The sequence below is a fragment of the Egretta garzetta genome, unplaced genomic scaffold, assembly GCF_000687185.1.
Source record: "Egretta garzetta isolate BGI_Z169 unplaced genomic scaffold, ASM68718v1 scaffold313, whole genome shotgun sequence".
Taxonomy (NCBI): Eukaryota; Metazoa; Chordata; class Aves; order Pelecaniformes; family Ardeidae; genus Egretta; species Egretta garzetta.
Genome location: NW_009259063.1, coordinates 2,118,379 through 2,141,720, shown reverse-complemented (window position 1 = coordinate 2,141,720; position 23,342 = coordinate 2,118,379). Strand labels below are relative to the sequence as shown.

The 23,342-nt window shown below is 42.1% G+C and overlaps 1 protein-coding gene across 1 annotated transcript in view; it reads right to left on the bottom strand.

Moving 5' to 3' along the window:
• TGFBR2 (transforming growth factor beta receptor 2) overlaps positions 1–23,342 on the bottom strand; it is a 69,362-nt gene that overhangs the window by 26,704 nt on the left and 19,316 nt on the right. The window contains exons 2-3 of the mRNA XM_009635149.2: positions 5,512–5,683; positions 3,631–3,821 (exon numbers count right to left, since the gene is read on the bottom strand). Coding sequence (XP_009633444.2) covers positions 3,631–3,821; positions 5,512–5,683 — 363 coding nt within the window. The remainder of the gene's footprint in view (positions 1–3,630; positions 3,822–5,511; positions 5,684–23,342) is intronic.

Below are 23,342 nucleotides of genomic sequence, written 5' to 3'. Positions count from 1 at the left end.
TGCAGGTATCCCATTTCCTTGGCTACAATGAGTGCCTGGTCACCTCGGCCCACGGAGAACGGGTCAGACGTGAGGCTGGAAAGAGCACAGTCCTACTTGGTCTCTTTGGGTAAACAAGCCTTGACCTCAGCCAAATAGCTTCGGATTGTTAATAAAGAAGAACTTTGTCAGGCATTTGTCATGCTTGCACTGGCCAATGAGCAGAAGCTGTGAGATGGCGTGGGGAAGGGAAGGCTGAGGAACAAAGCTGCCCAAACACCAAGGGAGGCCTGGAACAGTGCAAACAGCTATAGACAGACCTGGTTCAACACAACAGTTCAAAACAGAGGAAGGCAAAGCAAGATGCAGAAGATCCACCAGACAACCAGACACCAGGGAGGAAAAAACCCTGGTAGTCCAGTCCTGCTCTCATCTTTTCCATGACAGCAGAACCAGGCCCCTGTCTGCCACCTAGCCAACTTCTAGCCAGCCAGGGCCTTTTCCCCCCGATTTTGGCTAATCTTTTCCAGTGGTTTTGCTCCCTGGATTTGCTTTCTGGTAACACTGACATTAAGACATTTGAATAAATAGTAATTAAAACAGACTGGCATTGAGTTTTGCCGCGAGAAGCATTTTTCTGCCAGAGGGGTGTAAGCGGCTTGCCAGTCACCCACAACTTTGTTTGGCAAAACAGAGAGGGATTAAAAAATAAACACAGAGTAGTGAGATTTGCAGTGGCTACCTGTCTCCTGTATGTTATTTCTCCAAGAACTACAGAACATTGTTTGGAGTGATACTGCACACAGTATTTTCCACCAGTTGCCCATGGCCTGAAATGCCAGGGATCTGAATCAGAGTGAGAAGCCCCCTGACACAGCAGAACTACAGGCACATTTAGGCACATGCCTGACTGTCTTCCTTATTTTGCAGATTGGCAATTTAAACCAAAGCCAATACAAGAAACAGGCATTTGATTTGGATGTAACTACTTCAACCAAAGCCACACCTGATGAGTCACAACACCCCCCACTACTCAAAACCTTTAGACATCTGTGTCTAAAAACAGAGTCAGGAGGTTTACCCTTCACAGGCAAGACTGATACAAGCCAACAGTGCTATAAACCAATTCTTCTAAAAGCAATAACAGCTCAGCTGTGAATCATTGGAATGTAGTGACTAACCTCTGGTGGAAATTAGAACTTGTTGCCTTACCCACAATTTTCTTCCTTACCTCAGAAATACCAGGAACAAACTAAATCTGATCTGTCTTAAGTGTGCACCCAGGAGGAAGAAGAGCTGGAACACTGATCATTTATAGCAATAACTTGCAAGGAAAAGGCTGTGATTGTCAAGTGAAAAATTACAACCTTTTTTATTGTCTCAGTTTCTGCTTATAAATTAGTACAATCACTTTTTGGTCAGGCTTTTTTAGACTAGCTTTTGTCCACTCTCTAAAACTATAGGATGTGCAAAAGTACGGCAAAAATTCTTGCTCTGGTGTACAAGAAACGTAGAGAAAAAAAAAAAAAGGCAAGAACAATGTACAGAATAGATCTGGATGACAGTCATTCCAAAGGCAAAATTATTACAGGCTATTATCTAGTTGTCTGGAGGAGCCGTGGACCAGCTGGCTGTGATGTTCTGCTCAAAGTTAAACACAGACAGGAAACCGCATGTCTGATACTGTAAAAATCGTTTGTCTTCCTGCCATGGCTAACCAGGCAAGCAACCCAAAGGGGCTGTTTTCATTTAAAAGAAACACTAATCCACAACAATAAAAAAGGAATGACAAAGCCTCAATTCCTCCCCCTCCCAACTGGAGTTAGGGCTTGTGTTTGTGAATGAACTGGAAATATTACAAACTGAGGTTTTACATTACTTCAATTTTTATCTCTAGTTATTCACTTCCTACATGTGAATGCAGTTTTCATGAGTCACCTAGACTGTTTACAGCACATGACCTAGAAGGAAAAGCTCCACTCCAAAAAGTAAAAGGAATTAGGGTAACAAGACTGGGCTTTAATCTATACTACAGCTCCTTTTAGGCTGCTCAGGAAGTGTGCAGAGTTGATGGGCATGAAGGCACTTGGTGCTGAATTCACAGAAGAGTTTTCGTAAACATACACAGAGAAGACATACATTTGTCAGAGCGATTGTATTCAGCTACATAGCTCCAGGAAAAACAGCTATAACATGACTAATTTATAACAAATTAGCCAAAATCCACAAGGGTGTGGTTTGCTTTGTATAAAAACTCTAGACAGCCAACACAGTAAGATCGTTTCACTGGGAACACGTTCTCTTCAGTAAAGCCAAGGCAATCTGTTAGAATTAAGACCTGTGCTCAGTGGTCATAAAATACCAGTATTTACTCTAACTCCCTTGAAGCCCACCCAAGTAAGGGTTTGTCATACAGCCATGGATCAGCAGTCAGGTTGTCTGGTTTCAAATCAAGCTTGGGGAGGGGATGAGGAAGAGGGGATGAGGTGGCACTGGATACGGACAGCCTGGGCCAAAGGAGACAAAGACTTTCTAGCTTGCTTTTGGCTAATCTGATGGGGGTTTGCTATCTAAACTAGTTAGCCTTCTTGGAGAGCTGGGAAGCGAGAGCTAGAAGCCACTCATGTAGTTGGCCGCCTCAGTGCAGTCACGCACTGTGTTTCCCAGGAGTGCAAACACTGTCTCAACCCTTCGTTATCTCAGATAACAAGGATTTGATTATATCCTTTTCTGAGGAACTTCCAGGTGATAAGGATGGGTTCTGTGCACCATACTCATTTTGAAGTGTGTGCACACAACGTTCCCCACAGAAGGCCTCACACTAGCCTGCAAGAGACCTGACTTAGTCTCAGTAAAAGAATCATCATGGGATCCAGCAGGTAGGAGAAAATACAATGAGTGGTGTGTGTGTACACATGCACACCTGTGTGTGCAGCATGAGGTCCACCAGCACTGTACACACCTGCACTGCCCTTACTGTATTTGCAGTGGTCTAAATAGGCATTCATGAAGTAGAATGGGTTATGTACTTGTGAGTTGGTCCTATACTCAGATTTCACTGGTTTACCTGAACTTGCATACAGGTCCTTGTGCCGTAGTAAGCACAAGGTAGCATATCCACCAGTGAAGGAACCTTCTAGCTACTTCACGCCCACCACAGAACAAGTGCAGATGGTCAGTTACAACTGAGAAGCTGACTTTAAATCCACATCCTATCAAGTTACTCAGTAGTACCTGTATACACAGACGCCATATGTATGTGGCCATACAGCCTTTTAGAATAGGCAAGACCTTAAATTTGGCATTTGCATCTTGTTTATGTTTCATAATATAATTGGCATATGTTGCATTTTGGTGTGTCAACAGAACAACTCTAAACATCTTGCTTTCATCTTTATTTTCCTCAACTTTGAAGTGCAATGTCTTGAGCTGAGTATCAGACTTACTTCAAAAGGAGGACAGCCTGGCAGGAACAAATATCCTCTGAACACAGAAAAGAAAGGTTGATATTTTACAGGACTCAGACCAAAATATCTCCTGCCACTAGAAGTTTCCCTCCACAAAATGTGATTCCAAAGTCCACTGGTTTGACACAGTTAATACTACTTGAAAGGTATAGCCTAGGAATGCAGGGTAAATTATTAAACCCACCTGATGGAAAAATGAGCATATCATTGCATTCTTCACCAGTGCAGGAACACATGAACATTAATCCCCCATCTTCCTTCTTTTCCCTCATCAAACACTCCTCTGAGCTGGAGTCATCCAACATGTGACCATACAGTGTTTTCTGGGGATCATGGCATATTGTTTCTAATGTCACATTTTCATCATTCTGTTTCCTAAAAATGAAAAGGAAAAAACTCAAATCAAAGACGGAATATTTTACAAAGGGAGCAGACAGGGCTGCACCTGCCTGAAATCTGACTCTTCTGGGAACTCAAGTGGGATTTAAAGAGTATCATATGGTCTTCTCTGGCTTTCCTGAATGGGGTAAATTTGGCAGTGTCTGGAATCCTCACATGGGGGTATTGGGTACAATGGCACAGATATTCCTGTATCATATTACCACTTGGCTCCAATGAGTGCCTTTGAAAATCTCACCCAGAATTATTCAAGCTAATGCTCAATGAACTGCTGTGAACTTTAGAATATACTTTTGTTTTTTGTGGTCACTCTACAGATAGTAAAAATCTGTGGGGAATTACGATAAAACAGAATTATTTCCTCAAAATGTGAGGACTTTCTAGTGAGTTGGCCTCTTCATTTTGCTTTTGACGCCTACAATCAGCACAATTTCTGCACTCAAGGAGTTATCCTTATAATTTTTTTTTTATTTATTTTTTTTTTTAAATAAAACCAATACCAACCATAGAATTGGTGCAAGCTAGAGCTGCCTTGCTGTCAAGGAAATATTTACAGCTGATAATCTGGACCATATTCCTCTGTTTTGTCCTGGTCCATACATTTCATTTCATTGACATAAGACTCATAAGGAAAGAGTACTTTAAATACAGTTCTCAACTCATTTGCCTTTTGGATAAATTGGCCTGAAAAATCCAGAATGTATCTTAAAATGCACTACAGCCACTTTGTATGGCAATAAGAGACACTGACCACTTATTAAAGGTACACAGGAGAAATATGGAACAGCACACTGGACCGACTGATCCTGCATTTCAAGTGTCTACTTCCAATTACACCAAACATCTCTTTGAGTCAATGGACACAACTAATCCCTCAGTAAATTAATTAATTCTGTCTTTCTGTAAGTGGTTCTAATTATGTTCCTAGATGAGCAGCAATGTTGCAAACGTCCAGTTCTGTTCCTTTTGTCTACCTATGAACTCATTAAGAGTGTTTCTGGTTTTCTTTGGTACGATTGGCTTACCATTTATGGAAGGGCAACCCCCCGGTTTTTAGACAGGAATGCAAGTTTAGAGTCATCAAAATCCTAAAAAAAGTGTTACAATTCATTTTCATATACTCTTCATTTCTTTGAACCTAGACATATGCTAGATAAAAAGCACCATGCTTACATCAGAGTCACTACACACACAGAAGATTTTTTTTTTACCATTAAAAGAAAGTATTTCTACCTATACATGGTAAATAAGCCTCCTGTGATAGATCTGTGTAACCTAGTTCATTGTGAAACCTGAGAGAGAATTGTCTGTCTTCAGCAAATGCCACTACAATCCTCTCTGTGTCTCAGATCTGCTTCTACTCTGAGTGCTGTGGGTGGATGCAGCTTAATGATTTGAGCAAAACCATGCCTCTTTTCCAATAACAGCATAAGATGGAACAAAACTGCTTTAGAAGAAAAAAGTCCCCAGAACATTTCGTATCAGAATTGTTGTTAACCTCAAGCAGCTCTCAGTATACTGAGCACAGATATGAGTTGGAAAGGAGAGAGCAGAGTCTGGTGAGGTAGCAGAGACGTTCTGAATATCAGAGCAATCGAGGAAAGTACTAAGTAATGATGAATGAGGGTGTGCTCCCCTCCCCACCCGTATGAAGAAATGAACTTACCACACAGCGACACAGACTTCATTTTTCTTCTCACAGATAGCAGTGATGTTGCAGTTGCTCCTGCACTGACGTTGGTTTGAGCAGGTTGTTACTTTAATGTCACAAAATTTGCATAGGTTTGGCATTTGCAATCCATTTTCCTTATTTCTGTCTACAGGTGACATAATTTCAGCTTAAGGAAAAAAAGGAGAAGGAAACTCAATAATGGCAGATTATCAGATTGTGTTATTGCTCATTATCAAGACAAGGTTTTCACCAGCAGCAAACATTCCCTCCCACCTTAAATTAGAAAATCTTTGATCTTTCACAGCTACCAATTTTCTTTACAATAGGGCAAGTGCCACTGTGTCAAGACCAGGTTAATCAAAGTGAATTTGAAATCGACTTCTACTGAATTCAGAGGGAGCAAAAGTTGCTTTGTAACTTGCAGAATCAAGCTTATTCTGAGTCCAGTTTGCATTAAAATAACTACTCTGCAGTCATCCATTTGCATTATTCACAGGCAGCATCCCTGTCCCCCATGTACAATATATTGCATAACGGTCTGTGTGCCAGAGTGACTGAGGATACCATAGAGGGAATGCACGTTAGGTGGGTGACATCATTATGACAGGGACCATGATGAATTTTGCAAGTTTGTCTTTACTAACCTGAGGCATAAGCTGGGTGCCTTCCCTAATCTGATTTACTGTTCACATAGAAAAACACAGAGTGGGAACTGACTTTCAACTTCAGGTAGATGATCAGCCAGAGGTTATGGGTGAAACTCAAGCGGGAAATGCAACAGGGCACCTGTGCAGCTCATGTTATCTGCTACTGGAGTTTTCCTGGGCTAACTCAAATGAACTTGAGCTCAAACTAACTTGCAATGACAGTCTGTCTTGTAGAAGTCTACTCCAACCCAACAGCTACATTTTTACTCCCAGGCACTGAAGAATTACTTGCTTACTGGTTCCGAGTCTTAGCACTCACCATCTGCTTCAGTGTGGTAGCAGTAAGGGAAGAGATATTTTTTGTCCCAGTGTATGAATATCAGGAAACATATTTTTAGTTCAAAAAGTATTTTGAAAAGCCAGCGTGACTACAAGGAACAGAAAATGCCAACATAAACTTTTTTCTAAAGCTAAAATGAATATGAAACTATCTGAAGTGGAGCAGACTATCTACAACAGTTTCAGTCTGACTCATTTGTAATAAATTTGGAAAAGTAGGTTGAACCACTTTAAGGAGATGCTGGGCTTCATATAGCACAGCCCTTCTCTTGCAGCCACCTGCGTGTTAAAACTATGTTGCTATTGGTCTCTGTGGCCAAATGTTGCTAGTCGATGATAATAGGCAACCAGGGATTTGTAATTTCCCCCTCTCTCCTCCATTAGCTGAGAAATCAATTTTTTCCTTCCAGAACTTCACTATTTACTACCATTAGAATATTTTATTACAGGAATTAAATACACGTGCTTTTTCCAGAAGGATATAAGAAGGCCTCTTGCTAATATTTTCAATGGATTTCTGAGCCATTGTGAGGGACTGAGAGAAAAGCCTTCCCTCTTCATCCAAAGCGCACATCCTTCTCACTACGAGCATCCTCTAGTACTGACCTAAGGTCTCTAATCTTACTGCCATTGTAATCAGTGGCAAAACTCCCAGTGATTTTAATGGTATAGAGGCTCCTACACAGAGGGGAGGGTTCTGATGAGCTCACTGGGAGCACATACTTGGGTGGAGAATGCTGGCAGTATGTTATGGGCTGGCTGAATTTTAAGCCCTAGGTAAACATTTCTTGTTCTTAATTATTTGTGTTGCAACAACTCCCAGAAGCCACGCAGAAGAACAAAGCCTCATTGAAGTAGGTGTGGTAGGACCTCAAAAGGTCTTGAATCTAGTGTTCTATAAAATATGTGTTAATATAATCATCGTTATGGCAAATTGCTCCTCTCTTCCAGAGGGTACCTCTTATTTATCACATGTTGAAGCGAAACGAGTAGCTGTATTGATTTATCTAGGTTCCAGTAATGATCAAAACAACCTGATAATGAGGGACTGTCCCTCTACCCAGTAAGAGACAACCTATGGTCCTAAAAGCCTGGATGAACAATACAGACAAATACCAAGGGAGTGATGAAGTGACTCACCCAAGTTCGCACAGGAAACCTGTGGCAGGGTGCCAAGTGGCTCACAACTGAGCACAGGGGAAAGACATCTGCTGCTCAAACTGCAAAGACTTCAGCTGCATCTACAATGCTCTCAGCTCTGAGCTCACATGGCTCCATATTTCACTGGGCGGCTGTGTCGCGATGGATGCCTCTGCCACAGACACAACTCAGTCCTCTCTAGAGCCCACAGCACTGGAGCCAAAAACCACGTGAAGGCGGGTCCTTAGGTAAACTGGCTCAAGCACATTATGTTTGTTGAGAGGCAGGGCTCGTTCCTGTGCCGTCCCCAGCCATGCCAAGTTCTGCCAAGACTCACCCACTGGAACAAACATATGAAAATATGCTTGGACCTCTTCCGAGGAGGGATCTCCAAACCAAGCAACTTGATTAAAAAGACAAACCCCCCAAACCCAGCAACCATCTGGAATGCATCAACCCACTGCAAGGTCACAAACCTTAAGTTTCTAAGTTATAGTAATAGGCCTTAATTAAATTGCTAGCAAAAGGCTGGGTAGTTAGACCCAGCTAATTTCTGAACAGGTTAAATTAATGGCAAAAGCTAATGGAGTTTTAGGATTTCCAGAACTGACTACACTTGAATTTTCTTCCAAAATTTCTTGTAATAGGGGCTAACAGCGCAGTGCCTCTCTATTCATCCCTTTGGCAGTTCAAGGCACAGGATAAACTGCCCAGATGGACGAACTTTCTTCCACACTTCAGCATCTGATTTAAAGTGAGACTGCAGTTTACTTTCCCTAATACTGTCAGATTGCTCTAGCAGGTGTTGGAGTGTTGTTCATTAATTCAGCTCAGCTTTGCCCACTCTGATAACCCATCTAGTTCCAAACTAACCGGGTTAAAGCCAAGTTTGACTTTCCCCTATCAGACTGATGCTGAAATCAACCTCTGCAGAGGGTTTGAGATGAAATCTGGAGTCAGATGTGAACCTCAACATCACTCTTTTCTGATCACAGCCTGCTATTAGACTCTGAGGACTTAGAAATCCAGGAAAGATTGGTCTCCTGCCAAGTCACGAACTCAGACCCATCTCACATCAACAAAATCCTGCCTGGAGAATGACAAGTTGGTAGAGTTCTTCCCCATGGAAGTGTATTCACTCATTCCATGAGGGGCCCACAAACGGTGAGTAGTTCATGACCAGCAAGTTTGCTCCTTTTCTTGTAGACACTTGAATGTCCCTCTCTAAAAAGTGCTTGACTATCCTGTTGTGCACTTCATACCACATGAGCGAACTCCTCAAGGTTTCATCCCATTCAGACAACCAAAAATCACCTGAACACTGTGGACAGAAGCAACCTTTCATTTTGCATGAAAAAAGTGGATATAATGGGAAAGTCAATGGAGAAAACACAGATTTGCAAATCTGAAGGAAGCCTTCCTAAAATGTGTGCTTGTCTCCTAAAACGTGAGTTTTGCCATCTACTCTCTAATGTTAGTTTTCTTATTTTGACTTCTGCAGGAAGCCTAATTCTAGCTTTCCTTGCTTCCTTTTCCACAGAGAGGGCTCCAAATAAAAGACTGTGGTTTCTTTGCTATGAAGCTTTCAACCGACCAGTTCAGCATAGATCAGTGACTGTGGTTAAAATGCACGGAACATGCAAGCCAACATGTGGGCTGGATATTACGGAAGAGACACCAGAGCAGCTACATAGGCAATATAAACCCCATGGATTGTGGTGGAGCCAGGCTTGCAGGACAACATTTTTACTCTATGGTTCACATCTTTTTTATGATTTCTCAGGACCTTACCAGTATGCCTCACCCAAAGTCTATTGACTGTCTTGAAGTTGGCTGCTTTGTGCCTGTTGTTTGTAGATGTGTAACTTTCATTGAAGCCTCAGGCTATAGTTTACATTCCTCTTATTTTTTAGAATCATTACAGAACTCTCAAAAGCCAACAACATTTAAATAAAGCCCAAACTAACATGCTGTCTTTTTGGGAATATCTACACTGGAAAACTTCATTATGTTTTAGGATGTATTTCAGAAACAGCAGCCAATTTCTTACTCCTATCTTGTAAAAATAGTTACTGCATTTCTCTTCTCTCATCCAACGCCTCTGGCACATGTATACATATAAAATAGCACTGCTGAGCAGAGAAATCCCATCCCTTTAAAAAAAAAATTGCTGAGGGAGATGTTGGGATGGGACATCAATTACTCAGCTGCTATGAAAGAATTCCACCTGATGGGAGAGGCTTGAATTTAAGACCTCACTGCATCATGGAAATCTGCAAGGATGCCTTTATCAGAAAGCCTTGGAGGAGATAGTCCTTGTTCTCCCAAAGAGCACAGCTCCACAACATCATGTCTCAGTGGTTAGAAAGCACAGTAGCAGCTATGAAGAACGTCTGAGCTGTATTACCTTGTCCTCCAATAGAAAGCCACCAGGTTTTGCAGCAACAGTACTAAAGACAGCATTTTTTCTGTTTGGCCTACCACTCCCAGTACACAATCTATAACCTCAGGAGAACATTGATAGTGATGGGGACACTGCCAGCATCATAGAAGTGGAGATGTGATGATGCAAAAGCACATTCTTTGCCTTACAGATATTGATGAATCAGCTGCAGGATGGAAGGAGTCAAGGAAAATGAGTGATCCAAGCTTTGCTTTTAAGACCTGGATATATCCTGATGGTTATTCTTAATTATACTGTTTATGTTCAGTGCAGTAATACAAGAAATAAAAGACAGAACCATAATCAACCCCCAAGAACAAAAATCATGGGTTACAAAAATCACAATACCAGCCAGAGAGACCATGGAAATAAAGGAGGGAGGAAAAAAAAAACCCCAAACCCCACCAAAACCCAACTGCTGGGTTCTCCTTTATTTGTCACTGCTGCCTGGAGTCTTACAGTGCTTTTGAGTCATGTTTCAAAACTTTGGCCATAAGCAGAAGGGTTAGAATTACTGTCTAACTTACAAAATGTAAAGATAAAAAGCAAATAAACCACTGGAATCCAGGAGCTTGATCTTCAAGAAAAATGTCAGCTGTCATATGACTCATCATAAAATCACAGGAGTTGGCAACACTGCAGATCACCTAACAACTCCCATGGCAACACCTTCAGGGGTAACCTTATGAAATATGCATTTTCAATTTTTCAGCTACTGCTGCCAATTCTGAGCTTAATGCCACCTTGAGTTGAAATGGAGGGTCACTCTGTGACACCTACTCCCATACTCGCTACGTGAGTGTGAACTCACATAGTTCATACTATCTTGGACCCTGCTTTGGGCTGCAGTCCTTTATCTCAGCTGTGATTTACCCCAGTAGGATTACCATGGGCACAGGACTTTTGTGACTGTTTCTATTAAGATTAACAGCAATGATTATCAAGAGTGCTGAGACAGCCTCTGTAAAGCCAAGTATGAGTTATCTTTTACATACAACTAAAATATGTCAGAGGAAAACAGGTTCCGTAAGTGTTTAGCTCACCAGATACTTAACTGTCCCCGTGGCAGGACTCCAGAAAACCACATTCCTACAGATTCTTTTGCAGATTTTTTCTGCCTCGACCTGTATCTTACATAGTCACAGATCACTGACATCACTCTGATCTGCCCCTGTCAACTTTACTCCCTTTTTTCCCCTCGGAAGGTGTTTCACCTCTTTGGTTTCCTTTTGATCTTCAGCCCTCTGGCCTAGCTAAACAGCTGCCTTAGTCCGTGCTTAAAGACATGCCTTTAAGTGTACTGATCACACTTTTTTTCGCAAAGTGGTTGGGACCTTTGTGTTGCTTTCCTGCCTGATCAAACCTCATCAGGGCTCTGCAAACGATAAAGACCAAACCAACTTCCTTTTGATGAGCACGCTTCTTCGTGAAGTATTTGGAGGAGATGCATGTCACGGCTTCTCCCTATCACGTAATGGGTCTTGCCCGTCATGTGAAATAAATGCAAGTCACACCTATCAGATGGTGACAATACAACTGTTAATGCAACGAGACACACATACCTGCACCCCATCTTATCACAGAGCAGCTGCTATGAGATGGAGGGAAAGAAAGACCCGGTGGGGGCCATGGGCCTTCAAACAGTTTATGTGGGCTACGACCTGGTCTTCATCCATACCCAAGAAGTCTACTAGGGAAGAAGAGGGCAGACTAGGTAAGCCGTTCTGACAAACTAGACTGAGCCATAAGTAGTTTGGCCACCCCCAGCTGAAGGAAGGCCAAAGCAGAACTGGTTCACAGTGGGAAGGCCACTGATGGACTGCACTGAAATCTGGGAAACTGCTGTTTCCCACCTACCGGCCTGCAAGGAGCAGAGGAAGGTACATGCAGAGGGAGAAGACAAAAGGAAAAGGAGCAGGAGTTAGAAAACTTCATTTAACTTGTCCCTGCAGTGGAAGTGCCTGGCTTTTAACAGCAAGTGGAACTGGCAAAACTTTGCTTTAGGGATTGCTGCAGGCACTGACACAGAAACAGAATCAAATCTGGCAGGAGCTGGGGGGAGGGACACAACCAGAGAAAATAAGGGAGGGAACAGCATACTAAGCTGGAGATCTTGAAGACAAAAATCATTCTCGTATTTAAAGCATTAAAGTAACACTATTTTTATCCACTACTTCCAAAATGAGCACGCATTGGCAGTTTTAATCACGGGCTGGGCTCTTCTCTCTGGTGCAGGGCATGGCAGCGAACTGCCTCAAACACGCCTAAGAATGGAGCTTGCTGCCCTGAGTCCTGACTGACATCAGTGCAGGTGTGAGGGGACTCCAGCTCAGCACTTCCAATAGAAGTGAGAACACACTCTGGAAACGGGGAATAAAAACAGCATTATTGTGGTGCTTCAAATAATGAGATGGATTTTTACCTGTGGATTTTTAACTTGCTGCTCTCTTCCACATTTTCTGGCCACTGTTTAGCACTCCATGGTAGGAGGAACAAAAGAATACTGTCTCCAGGCAAAAAGGCTGAAAAAAAAAATCTAAGTGATGGCTTCCCATAGGGCACTCAAAGGGACGTTTCATCTTCTCCTGACTTTAACCCGCAGCCTTCCTAACACAGCCGGTAAACAGCACACAGCACTGGAGAACCATATGTGATATAACACGAAAATCAATTTATTCAACTATGACTACAGGGTCGAGTGTTTTTCTGCATAATGCATTAAGTTTGGAATTTACTGGAAGCTGTCTTGGGTGGTTAACTCCTTCTGTGACTTCAGATATATAGTGAATATCAAGTATGGCAATGCTCATCTGGTTCACAAGATTAGGAAAACCAGCCTTCCTGCTTTGCTAGAATAAGCATGATTCATGGTTCAGGGCTGACATTTGCATAGCTAATTCTGACCTGTCCATTAAAAAGCATATCCTGCAACTTCACCTCCTTTTGTATTCTTGCCTGCCCAGCGAAAGCTGCTATTACTTCACTCGAAACAGAGCCGAAAGAGTACAAACACTTCAGCTTTGTACAAATATTATTTTTCCAATTTATATGCTCTGAAAATAGACAGCAGTCATTCAAGCATTACATGGTTATTTCTGTGAAATAAAAGGAAGCAAAGATTTTTTCATGACGGAAGAGTCTCTGTGGCAAAACACCCAACATTTAAAACATACACAATTGGGAACAAGTCTGACTCAGAAAAACACAAATGTGCCTCCACTCTCAGCTCTAGAGGCTCACCAGAATAAAACCATGCAATTGAGTCTTCTAAGTGGGTTAGATGGAGTTTCTGAACCCATCGTACGTCTCCCTTCAGCTGGTTAAGAAAGCCTGTTTATAGAAACATGCTTCTCTCCACTCCTGCCCCCTCAACAGTCACACCACCACCAACACCCTACTTCAGAATACAACGGGGCTCTTCGTTCTTCAAAACGGCATCGGGGAAGGTGAATCATTTGTCCTGAAAGAGGCACATATTCCCTCCCAAAGCTTAGTTTATATTTATTCCCTTTATCTCTCTTACTACAAGAGAAATGAGGAATGTCCACCTTAAAGAGTCACTGAACCCTTTTTCCAAGGGCTTATTTATTACACTTCCAGTTTCCAACTGGGAAATTCAGGAGTCCAGCCAGTACAGGTGGAACAGTACTTCAGGACATTTTCTAATAATGTTATGGCCAACCTATTTCTATTAGCTGTGAATATTCCATATATTCTATAGAGACACATCCTGGCTCTTCAGTTTATCTGCAAGGCTACTGAATGTGCTCAGTGGCACATGCAAACTGAAAAATCCATGAGATCATCAAGACCTGAATCACATTCTTAAGGCATCAGTGCTGCTTACCCAAAGGCATCCCTTTACTACTTACTAGGAGTTCTAAGTGTCTGTCTTGTGATAGCTGCTCAACACAAAGGCAAATCTTGTCTGCTTTTTTAGGAGCATCCTCACTGGACAGGCCACAGGTGGGAGGAAGGCGGAGAAGTTTCAAAGTCTGTGTCACAGGGCAAGCGACTGCATCTGCTGCCAAACTCCTGGGCAGCAGAACGTATTAGGACCTACTGTAGGGGCAGAAAGGCAAACTTCAACAGTGCTATGAGCTTCCTGCTATACTGTATTGCCAAACCCCACTGTCCTTCCCATGGGGACTTGCAGTTGTGGTACCTGTGATGGACAGGGTAGGTGGGCACATGGGTACGGTTCCTACTTCTCCCTCACGCAGACAGCTCTCGTGCCGGCTCACGGCTGCGACGCCAGAGCGGGCAGCCACGCAGCGCCCTGCGCAGATGGGAGTCCTGCCCTCAGCTCCCACAGATGGTGCGCACAGCTAAAGCCACGCAGAAATCAAAAATAGCAACATACTTGCTTGGCCAAACACTGGCAAGTGACACTCCTACAGAGCTTTACTCGTATTTAGTGTACGGTATTGTCATGCTTAACTTTCCAGACCGCTTCAAGTAACTAAGTGCAGGCCTGGCATACACACACCACCACATGAGTTTAACTGATTAAATTAAAGGGGTGGAGGTTTCACAGTTTTGCATGTGGATCTTCAAATCCTTTTAAAGCTGATTTCCCTCAGTATAGGTTATATTAGGAACAAGTCTAGCCAGCGTCAGAATTGAGAATTACCACACACCAAGTTGCTGTGGTTTACTCAGTTACTTTAAAATCAACTGTAAGTTCAAGAGGTGAGAATTCTGTGTGCGAAAAAAGCTTTCATAATATTACTTGACTATCTAACTGTAGCATTTTCAACAGGAATAAGGAAGGTTAGACAGAGGGCAGAAAATCATCTCTTCCAAATGCAAAATGGTAGCGATTTAAAGACTGATCTCTACACTGGCAGCATGCAGCAACTCGGGTGGCAAAAAGCCAAATCTTTCTCCTGAAACTACAGTGAACTCTTGCTAAAGTTAACTCTTGCTACAGTTAAACTCTTGCTAAATGTCCATCCACTGGTCTCTAAGGTATCAAAAGAGCAGACTAAGATAACTAAAATGTAGAGGGAACTGTGCATATAATACCTAAAAGCAGCTGCTGTACCTTACGAAGAGTTAACATAGACAAGCAGATGTTTATTAACACTGTTCTTTCACTCAGGAGGCTGGCAGGCACTTGCAAACCCTCTCTGGTCTCAGAGAACCTCCAGGAAAGGTCATGAAATATGTTAGTTTGGGGGAAGACTTTTGTTTGCTTTTTAAAGTAGTGAAAATGAAGCACAGACATTAAGACTGCGACAAATCACACAAAACAGGAAATTCAAAGTTAGGTTCGACTCCCCCAGGTTCAGCTGGGTTGCTTAGTGAATCAGAAAAAGTATCACTCCTGTATTTGCCCTTTCATGCTTTTATTTTTCATTTTATTTGCTTTTAGCAATATCCCCTTAAAAACTACTGACACACTTTCCAGACAGGTTTTGCAAGGCATAAGGCCATACCCATCTTTCCTTTCGAAAGGCTCCCGCCACATGCAGCTTTCCAGAGCCCTCGGTGGATCACTCCTTTGGGGATGGCACTGCGGAGCCTCCTTCACACTCACACACCTTTTCTGACATCTTCTTTTTAGTGTCGTTCCTTTTTGGTGCAAGAAAATGCGTATTTTGAGAACAACAATTGTCTGCCTCACGGACAAGTCCTTAGACTATTTTAAGAAAAATGACCAATTTGTTTCTTAAGCATTGTGAACACAAAAGAGCTTCCCTTTTCCTTTTCTCTCTAGTGAGGCCAGACAGAAAATATCTGCACAAACAGCTTCAGTTTGCAAAAAACCAGCTGGGCTGCTCCTCTGCTCTAGTTATTTGTTCACATCCCTCACTGCACTTTCTCCTCCCTCACAGGGGAATCAGACCGCACCTTACCACACCTCCCTCCCCCTCCAAAAGGCCAGTTTGACCCAGAACAGTTCTCCAGTCTAGACAACTATCTGACTACAAAAACACAATAAAGGCTGTGGTATGAGGAATGGGAACCCATGGCTAGGGCAATGCAAAACTGCGCGTTTCAGCAGCAGCAGCAGCACAGCTGAGGGCAGAGAAAAGTCTCGGTGGCTCCCTGGCTGCAGTTACTTTTGGGGCAAGGTCAGGCTGCCCACCCCACCAGGGACACAGGGGACTGCTGCTGCCTCTAACCTGAGCGCAGTCTGCTTTCAAATGCCACTTGCCCTGGCACAGGAGATGACACAGCCCTTCCAGGAGAGGTCACAGCCCTTCCAGGAGATGAAACAAGGGCTCTGCGGTTATTCTTTTCTGCCAGGCATCATCACTGCAAGGGCAGACGGGACTTGTCTAGGACTCATCCCCATGCGTTATGACACTTTGGGGAGCACTCCAAGGATTGATGTTTCTCCCCAGAAATCTTTGCAGAGGCACGTCTGAGAAGACAGGTATTACCCTCTGTGACTGTTTCCTCAGCAGCACACAGACCGAGTGTCTGTCTCCTCTTCACAGGATGCTGAAGGAGTCAGAGCAGTCTTGGTTTTAGAGTACACTTTTTTTCAAGAGAAAGGACTATATAAACGGGACAGATAGTAGTACCATGAAGCACAGATACCCTGAGTCTGGAGTAAAACATCTGATTTTGCTGCAGATCTGTGATGTGAACACAAAAATAAAATTCAGCCAGTCACCCCGATTCTGCTTTGTTTCAGGGGAAAAGCCTGACAAACATTTACCTGAAACTACCACTACTCCGGGAAAATGCTGTGTAAACCCAGACAGACAAAAATATCTCCTGAGTTTCAGCTTTTCCTCTGAAACTTTTGCTGAACTTTAATTCCCACCTGTGATTTCAAAGGGCCTGTTTCTGACTGCACTTTCTTTTCTGTAAGCTGGAAGCAAGATCCTGTGGACCAAGGAACAAAACCTTAGTCAAACCAAGCCAAACCTAAATAATGGATTTGGGATTTAAAAAAAAATAAAAAAGAAAAAAAAAATCAAAAGCAGTCTTAAAATGTAACACAGTAATTGGAATGGGCTGCATCTGTTCAAATATCGGTTTAAGTGTCATGTTCACAAGTAGGAAATACTTCAAAATTATTCTATTTGTGCCCCTTGTGCTTCATAAGACAGCCATAAAAAGGTTTTAGGTACAATGGCATGGTTTGGAGTTCATAAATTGCAGTCCTACTGTTCAGTGTTTTATTTTTACCTAGGTGGAAGAATTCAAACAAGAGTTCCTCCATCTTTTTCCATGCACAACTCCATATTGCGCCTCGGTGCTGGCCCTTCACAAGCACACCTTTTGTGTCAACTGCTGGAGCATGTTCAAGTCATGAGTTAGGGGGTGCTTTGTGCCTCTGACCAGGGCCCGCACATTCTTTAAGCATGATCTCAGCAACCTATACAGCCAGGATTGGAAGTGATCGAGCAAACGGGCTTCAGCCACAGCTCTTAAGTCCACCCTTAAGCAAGGATGTGCTCTGCACGGGGAGAGTCTCTACCTTGTACAACAGAAAACTGTATGTGCGTATGAGGGCTGCTACTGAACCAGACCAGAATTTCTGTGGTATTTTATAACACACCAGTAAGTACGGGGAGAAGCCGTGTGCACACAAAAACTCACAGCTGCCCATTCAAAATAAGCATTTAAATGGATTAACCAGACAACTGTGCTTTCAAGCTGGCAATCGTTACACAGTTACATGATTCAGCGGGATTTATAAATATTTGTTTTTCCAGATAAAAGGAGGGTGTTGGTGGGATTTTTTTATAAGTGCATTTACTGCCACTATCCCTCCCTCCCCGCCATAAACAAACAAACAAGGAAACAAAACAAAAACAAGGATGCGTTTAGGGTGCAAAATTTGTAGTCACAGTTGAAGACTTGGGGATTTTGGTTTAAGATAAAAAGGCAACTTACTAATGTAGAGAGCATAAAAGACCACATTTTGCTTAGCTTTTTGAAGACCTCTGAACCTGAGGAATATTTGAGAGATCTGGAATTTAAGTTAAGGCACATGCCCTGACCAAAGGATGCTCCTACTACGGCAAAAGTTTACAATATCATCTATAGAGTCTGGCAGAACAGAATCCTATGCAATTTCTTTTTCTAGACCTGAACATAACCCGTCCTTCCTAGTCTATTTGAAAAACTGTTTCCAAATAAGAAGTCTCATTTAACAAGTCCACATCCTTTACACACACAGAGGCTTCTCTGTCAGTCACTGATGGGCAAACATGTTTATGCGGAAGCTCTGTTCAGAGCTCCTTTTTACTGTAAGGAGCCATTTTCCTCCAGGAAAATAATGTTTATGAACTATTCTGTCCCCATGCAGCAAGTTTTGAATGACGGATTCAGAAAAACAGTATGAAAAAAAAAAATTACTCTCTTTCATAATCCATCAGCTCAGCTGAATCAGTAAATCAGGGGAAAGTTAGACTCAAATGTAGTCCCTTGGGAGTAGAATCACTTTGAATGGATTTGGGGAAAAATACACATCCTTCTCAAATTCAGTAGCTTGGATGGTTGTATTTGTCTCTGTCAAGTTACATGCAAAGAAGCAGAATAACAGAATTTAATACCCTGGGGATATGTTCTCCTGATAGATGCATCTAACTTCCGCAACCATTAACGGGAATTCTATACCGAGTATTGAGAAAAGGGCATGTGCATGAAAATACACACTTCTAATGCTACTCAACCTTAGGAAAACTTTCTTTTCCTGGCTTCTGTTGCAGAAATCCTACCGGTGTGGCATGCTGTTACCGAGTTAGGACTTCTTGGTAAAGTCTCTCTACCAACAAAGTAGCATCTCCTTTATCTGCTGAGGGTAAATTTGTTAACATATCCCCCAGGTATTAGCTATTCTTTATAATGTGCTTGCAAATGACTCCCTCCAGTTACCTTTGAGACTCTGAATCAGTAGTTGGCAATACCAACCTGCTGAAATGAGGGGAAAAGTAATTAGCTACTTCATTTCTATTTGAGGCTGAAATTTTACTGGGCTTAAAGGGAAATAAAAGCCACGAGTGAAACCTGGCCATTCTGAAATAAATAGGTTTTTCACCCATACATACATCCCTTGAAAGTTCACTGAAAGGTCCTTATCTTTGCTGTTACTCCTAAACCACGTGGTGAAGAAGTCATCCACTATACTATAAAATGGAGTATTTTAGGGACAGCCTCTTCTATGTGTGTGCATGGTCCAGCAGGTACGCCCTCACATTAAAAAAAAAAAAAAAAAAAAAAAAAAAAAAAAAAAAAAAAAAAAGAAAATTAGCCCTGGACACTAATAAAAAATCTGCATGTAGGAATACAACAATTCTCAGTCCATGCAACAAGACAGCATTACTCCCTGCTTGCAGCAGCCAGCCCCCAGCAGGGCAGGCATTACAGTGTAAAGTGAGGACATTTCCAACATTAGAGGCAGCTCAGTGGGAAGGAAGCTGCCAGTCCAAAATGTTTAGTCTACCTGCCTGAAGATGTGTGAGGGACTGCAGACTATTCCACTTTGTTTATGATGAGGCAGAATAAAATTGTAAATAAACTCAGAATGTGAAATGTACACATGGAGTTGGATTTCTAGGGTTTTCCCCTCCCAATTTATCTTGATATGGTCATTGTTTCTGTAAACCCACTATTTCAGGTTCTCAAGCTGTATCTTAAGTCATTCTCAAGACCATAATCTTTCAGCAGCACTACAAGATAGCAGATACACTGACAAGCTTGTTTAGAAAAAAATATTACAAAAAAGAAACTAATTTAAGTGTCTACAGAGCAATTGCTTCTACTGAAGGAATTGTTTCAGGGAGAAAGCTGGGAAGAGATAAGACAGAAACACAAGACCAAGCGTATCAAGCAGCAGCTCAAAAGCAAACTTTCCATTGCCTCTTTAACTTCCATCTAAATATCTCAAATTTCATCCAATTACTTCAACAATTTTTTCTAACAACTGAGAACTATGAAAAGCAAAATATGATGACACTTCATGAACTTTTAAATGGTGCAGTTCATTTCTGGCAACAGCATAACATTCCTCATCCTGCTACCGCAGGACAGAAGATGTTTACTGTTACATGTATGAGTTAAATTTAATAGGATGAGATCTTCAGCAGATGCTAATCTGTGCTTTCTGAGTGTTGCTATATCAAATTATACTAGCTGATGTTTAATAGTTGAGAGTCACAGAATGTTTCTGGACGTTGGTCATATAGCACATCATCATCCTTCATCTGGAGGGCACTTATTCAACTCTAGGAATCGGTAATAGCCTGCAGGACGTCTAAGGGCTTCTATGAAATGCCTTGATCATTTTAATCAAATACCAAGTAGATTAATAATTATGTCATGAAAATACTCTTTCAACAACTGTCATTGAGGAGGCTGTGCATAACATGGCCGTAGTAGCTGAACCACTCAGCATCCCATTAAACACCAGGAGCCAGTTGCACGCTTTGTTATGGTTTCTGGTGTAACTGTTCAGTGACACGGGCAGCTCCTTCTCTAAAGCTGTCTGTCCCTTTGGCATTTTTCACAAATACCGCACTCATGTAGAACACAATACGTTTTAAAAAGTGTTCTCGCAAAACACAACAATTCCAAGCTTTCCAAATGCGGTAATAGCTTAGGTTATACCAGAAGAAAGTGCTCTGTAGGAATAGAGACTTTTTTTTAATTCCTTGGATGCAAAATCTTATAACTCATGCATATTTGAAATATCCTTGCACCGGGTTAGTTAGCAGAGTAGCTTAACTGTTTGTTACTTCTGGAAATGCTAGTCCTAGTTTTGAGAGGGACATGAGTGATAGGAGCCCGGTGGTGGTCACCTGCTGCATCACAGATTCATAGGTAACAGGACCTCTACGTCAGGAAAAAACGGGATGATATTCCTGGTCTGGCCTTCTGCAAATGAAATCATTCCACTCAGCTAGTTTTGCAGAGCCCTAACTTTTCTGGGTATACGTTTAACAAGCAAAAGCCTGTCTTGATTTAGAGATTCACATTGGGAAGTCCACCACATCCCTTGGCAGGGCTCTAATAATAAAATTACCCTGTCTGTTAAAAATGCACACCTTGTTTCTGGAGTGATTTTGTTCACCGACAGCTTTCATTTGTTGGAATGGATGTGTGTTCACCTTTCATAATCTCATCTGCCGCAGAGTCTAAAATATACAGTTAGCACAGCTTAACACCTCATTTTCCATCAACTAACTGTGGTGAACTTCCTCATGAGCTCTCCTACCCCCAAGTTCAGCATCCTGGCAGGGCAGATTTAGCTAGGTTGCACTACATTTGCCTTGAGGCAAATGTTCCCAGTTACTGGTGTTTATGTGATGTACGGTATCTTATTAAGGCATGGCAAACTGCCTGTGTATCTGACTAAATCTGTATCCAGCCAGGGACTAGCAGCTGTAGGTACTATTCCCAATTCTTTTATTCTTCGTCTGTTCAAAACCACGTCTGTCATTTTCAAAAGGTAGGCAATCATTAACATTAAGTTCTTATCTGAAAATGCTAGAAAAGCAGTATGGTTCCCTAAACAAACAGTACCACCTCCTTCCTAACCCACTGCAGGCCAAAGGACGATCGAGTGGAAATTACTGCTCTGGTCAAGGCTATCTACACCTCCGTTTCAAAAAGCACAAAAATGGAAACTTAAAACCAAATCCACCTTTTAAAGGTAAGAGTGATGATTGTACGGGTAGTCTAACTACACATGCTAAGCAACAGCTTGGAAAGGCAGGTGTCAGTGTTTTCTATTTCTAGGTATGTGGTTACAATAGTGGTAAACGTGTCTTGTCATTAACTTTCAAGGGTAAGATGTTGCAAATAATTAGCGGTTTGCTTCTAGTGTTTGTTACCCACCTTCACCCATGAGAAGGCCAATATGTTTCTGACTTCAAACCACTAGTAGATATGTGCCTGACAACCATACTACAAGTCACCAGAACACAAAAAAGCCAAATTAGGGGAAGTGCATAAGTTGGCTGAACCATGAATAATATATATGTAGACTATAGAGGGAAGAGTTAGGCCTTAAATGGTCAAACTGAAGCAAGCTACCAAAGCTTCCTTGTGCCTCACCATTCCCTGGCAGCTCCTAGCATGCAGCCTCTTAACCAGAGAAAAATAGGGGAGAAAAAAGTGCTAGCTGTATCTTACTGAACTTGGCAGGGTATTTGAGGTTGACGAGAATTTCTGGATGCTCTGAGGGCTTTAATCCAGAATTTCCGTTGACAAATAACAGCGGTTATTGCTCTCTTTGAACCTCAATTTCCCAATCACAATCGACCACTGCTGAAACAATCTCTGTTCATTTCCCATAAGTTCTATAACTGTCCACAGAAACTGTAATTAACACATCAATGCATTAATTTTTTGACACATGTTAAACAGAACTAGTCGAAACTGTGGAAATTCTAATACAAATAACTGCACTGAAGTTTAACAGTGGCATCAAAAATACAATGGCTGAAATCATGGGAAGCTGGAGATCCGGGTTTGGGTCTCCAGAGACTAACAGGCTGAGCCCAGGCTTCACGCTTCCCAGCTCACCGCTTTAACCATGGGTCAAGATGCAAAAGCTGTTCTCAGTTACAAGTCACCAATAAGTCTTCCCTCCTCCCATGTAAAAGAATGAGCCTGTAACTCCTTCCAACACGTACAGAAGGAGTCTTCATGTCTAACAGAGATACTTTGAAATCTTCCTTCTAGGGTCAAGCGCCTAGTTTTTAAACAACTCAAAATCTACATGGGATATGCCCAGGCCCTCATTTTGCATCCCACATCCTGGATTTTGGTGATATTATTTGAATCACATTTTTATCTTCCTTTATACACATTAAAGGCAGTGGACGTACATACGGAAAGCTCTAGGCTGCTTCTTGTTGCGCTAATATTCATAGTACCAGCGTGGCCTCAGGGAAGAATGGGAACGGCAAAGCTCCCAGCCAGGCAAAGACTTCAAGGAAAAAGTGTAAAATGTGAGAATTAAGGAGTGTGTGAGAAAGGAGTTGAAGGAGAAAGAAAAACAATTATGAAGAAATGCCTTCCAGTTCTATTTCCTTTTCCAGAATAGTTCACCGATCTTTTGTTCTCCAGAGGCAAAGAGAGGGCAGATATGGCTTTAGTTACAACCAAACAATGTGGTATTGCTGTTTACATGCAAACTTGGGCTACGCCAGCTTTGTAAGCCTGATGGCCTGGCACTGTGCATGCCAGATGAGAATACTACAAAAGCAATAAAAGGATCAGCTTCCCAGATTTTTGACTTAAGGCATTCCCTTGTGGTAAAGTTGGGTGAGGAAATGGAAGAG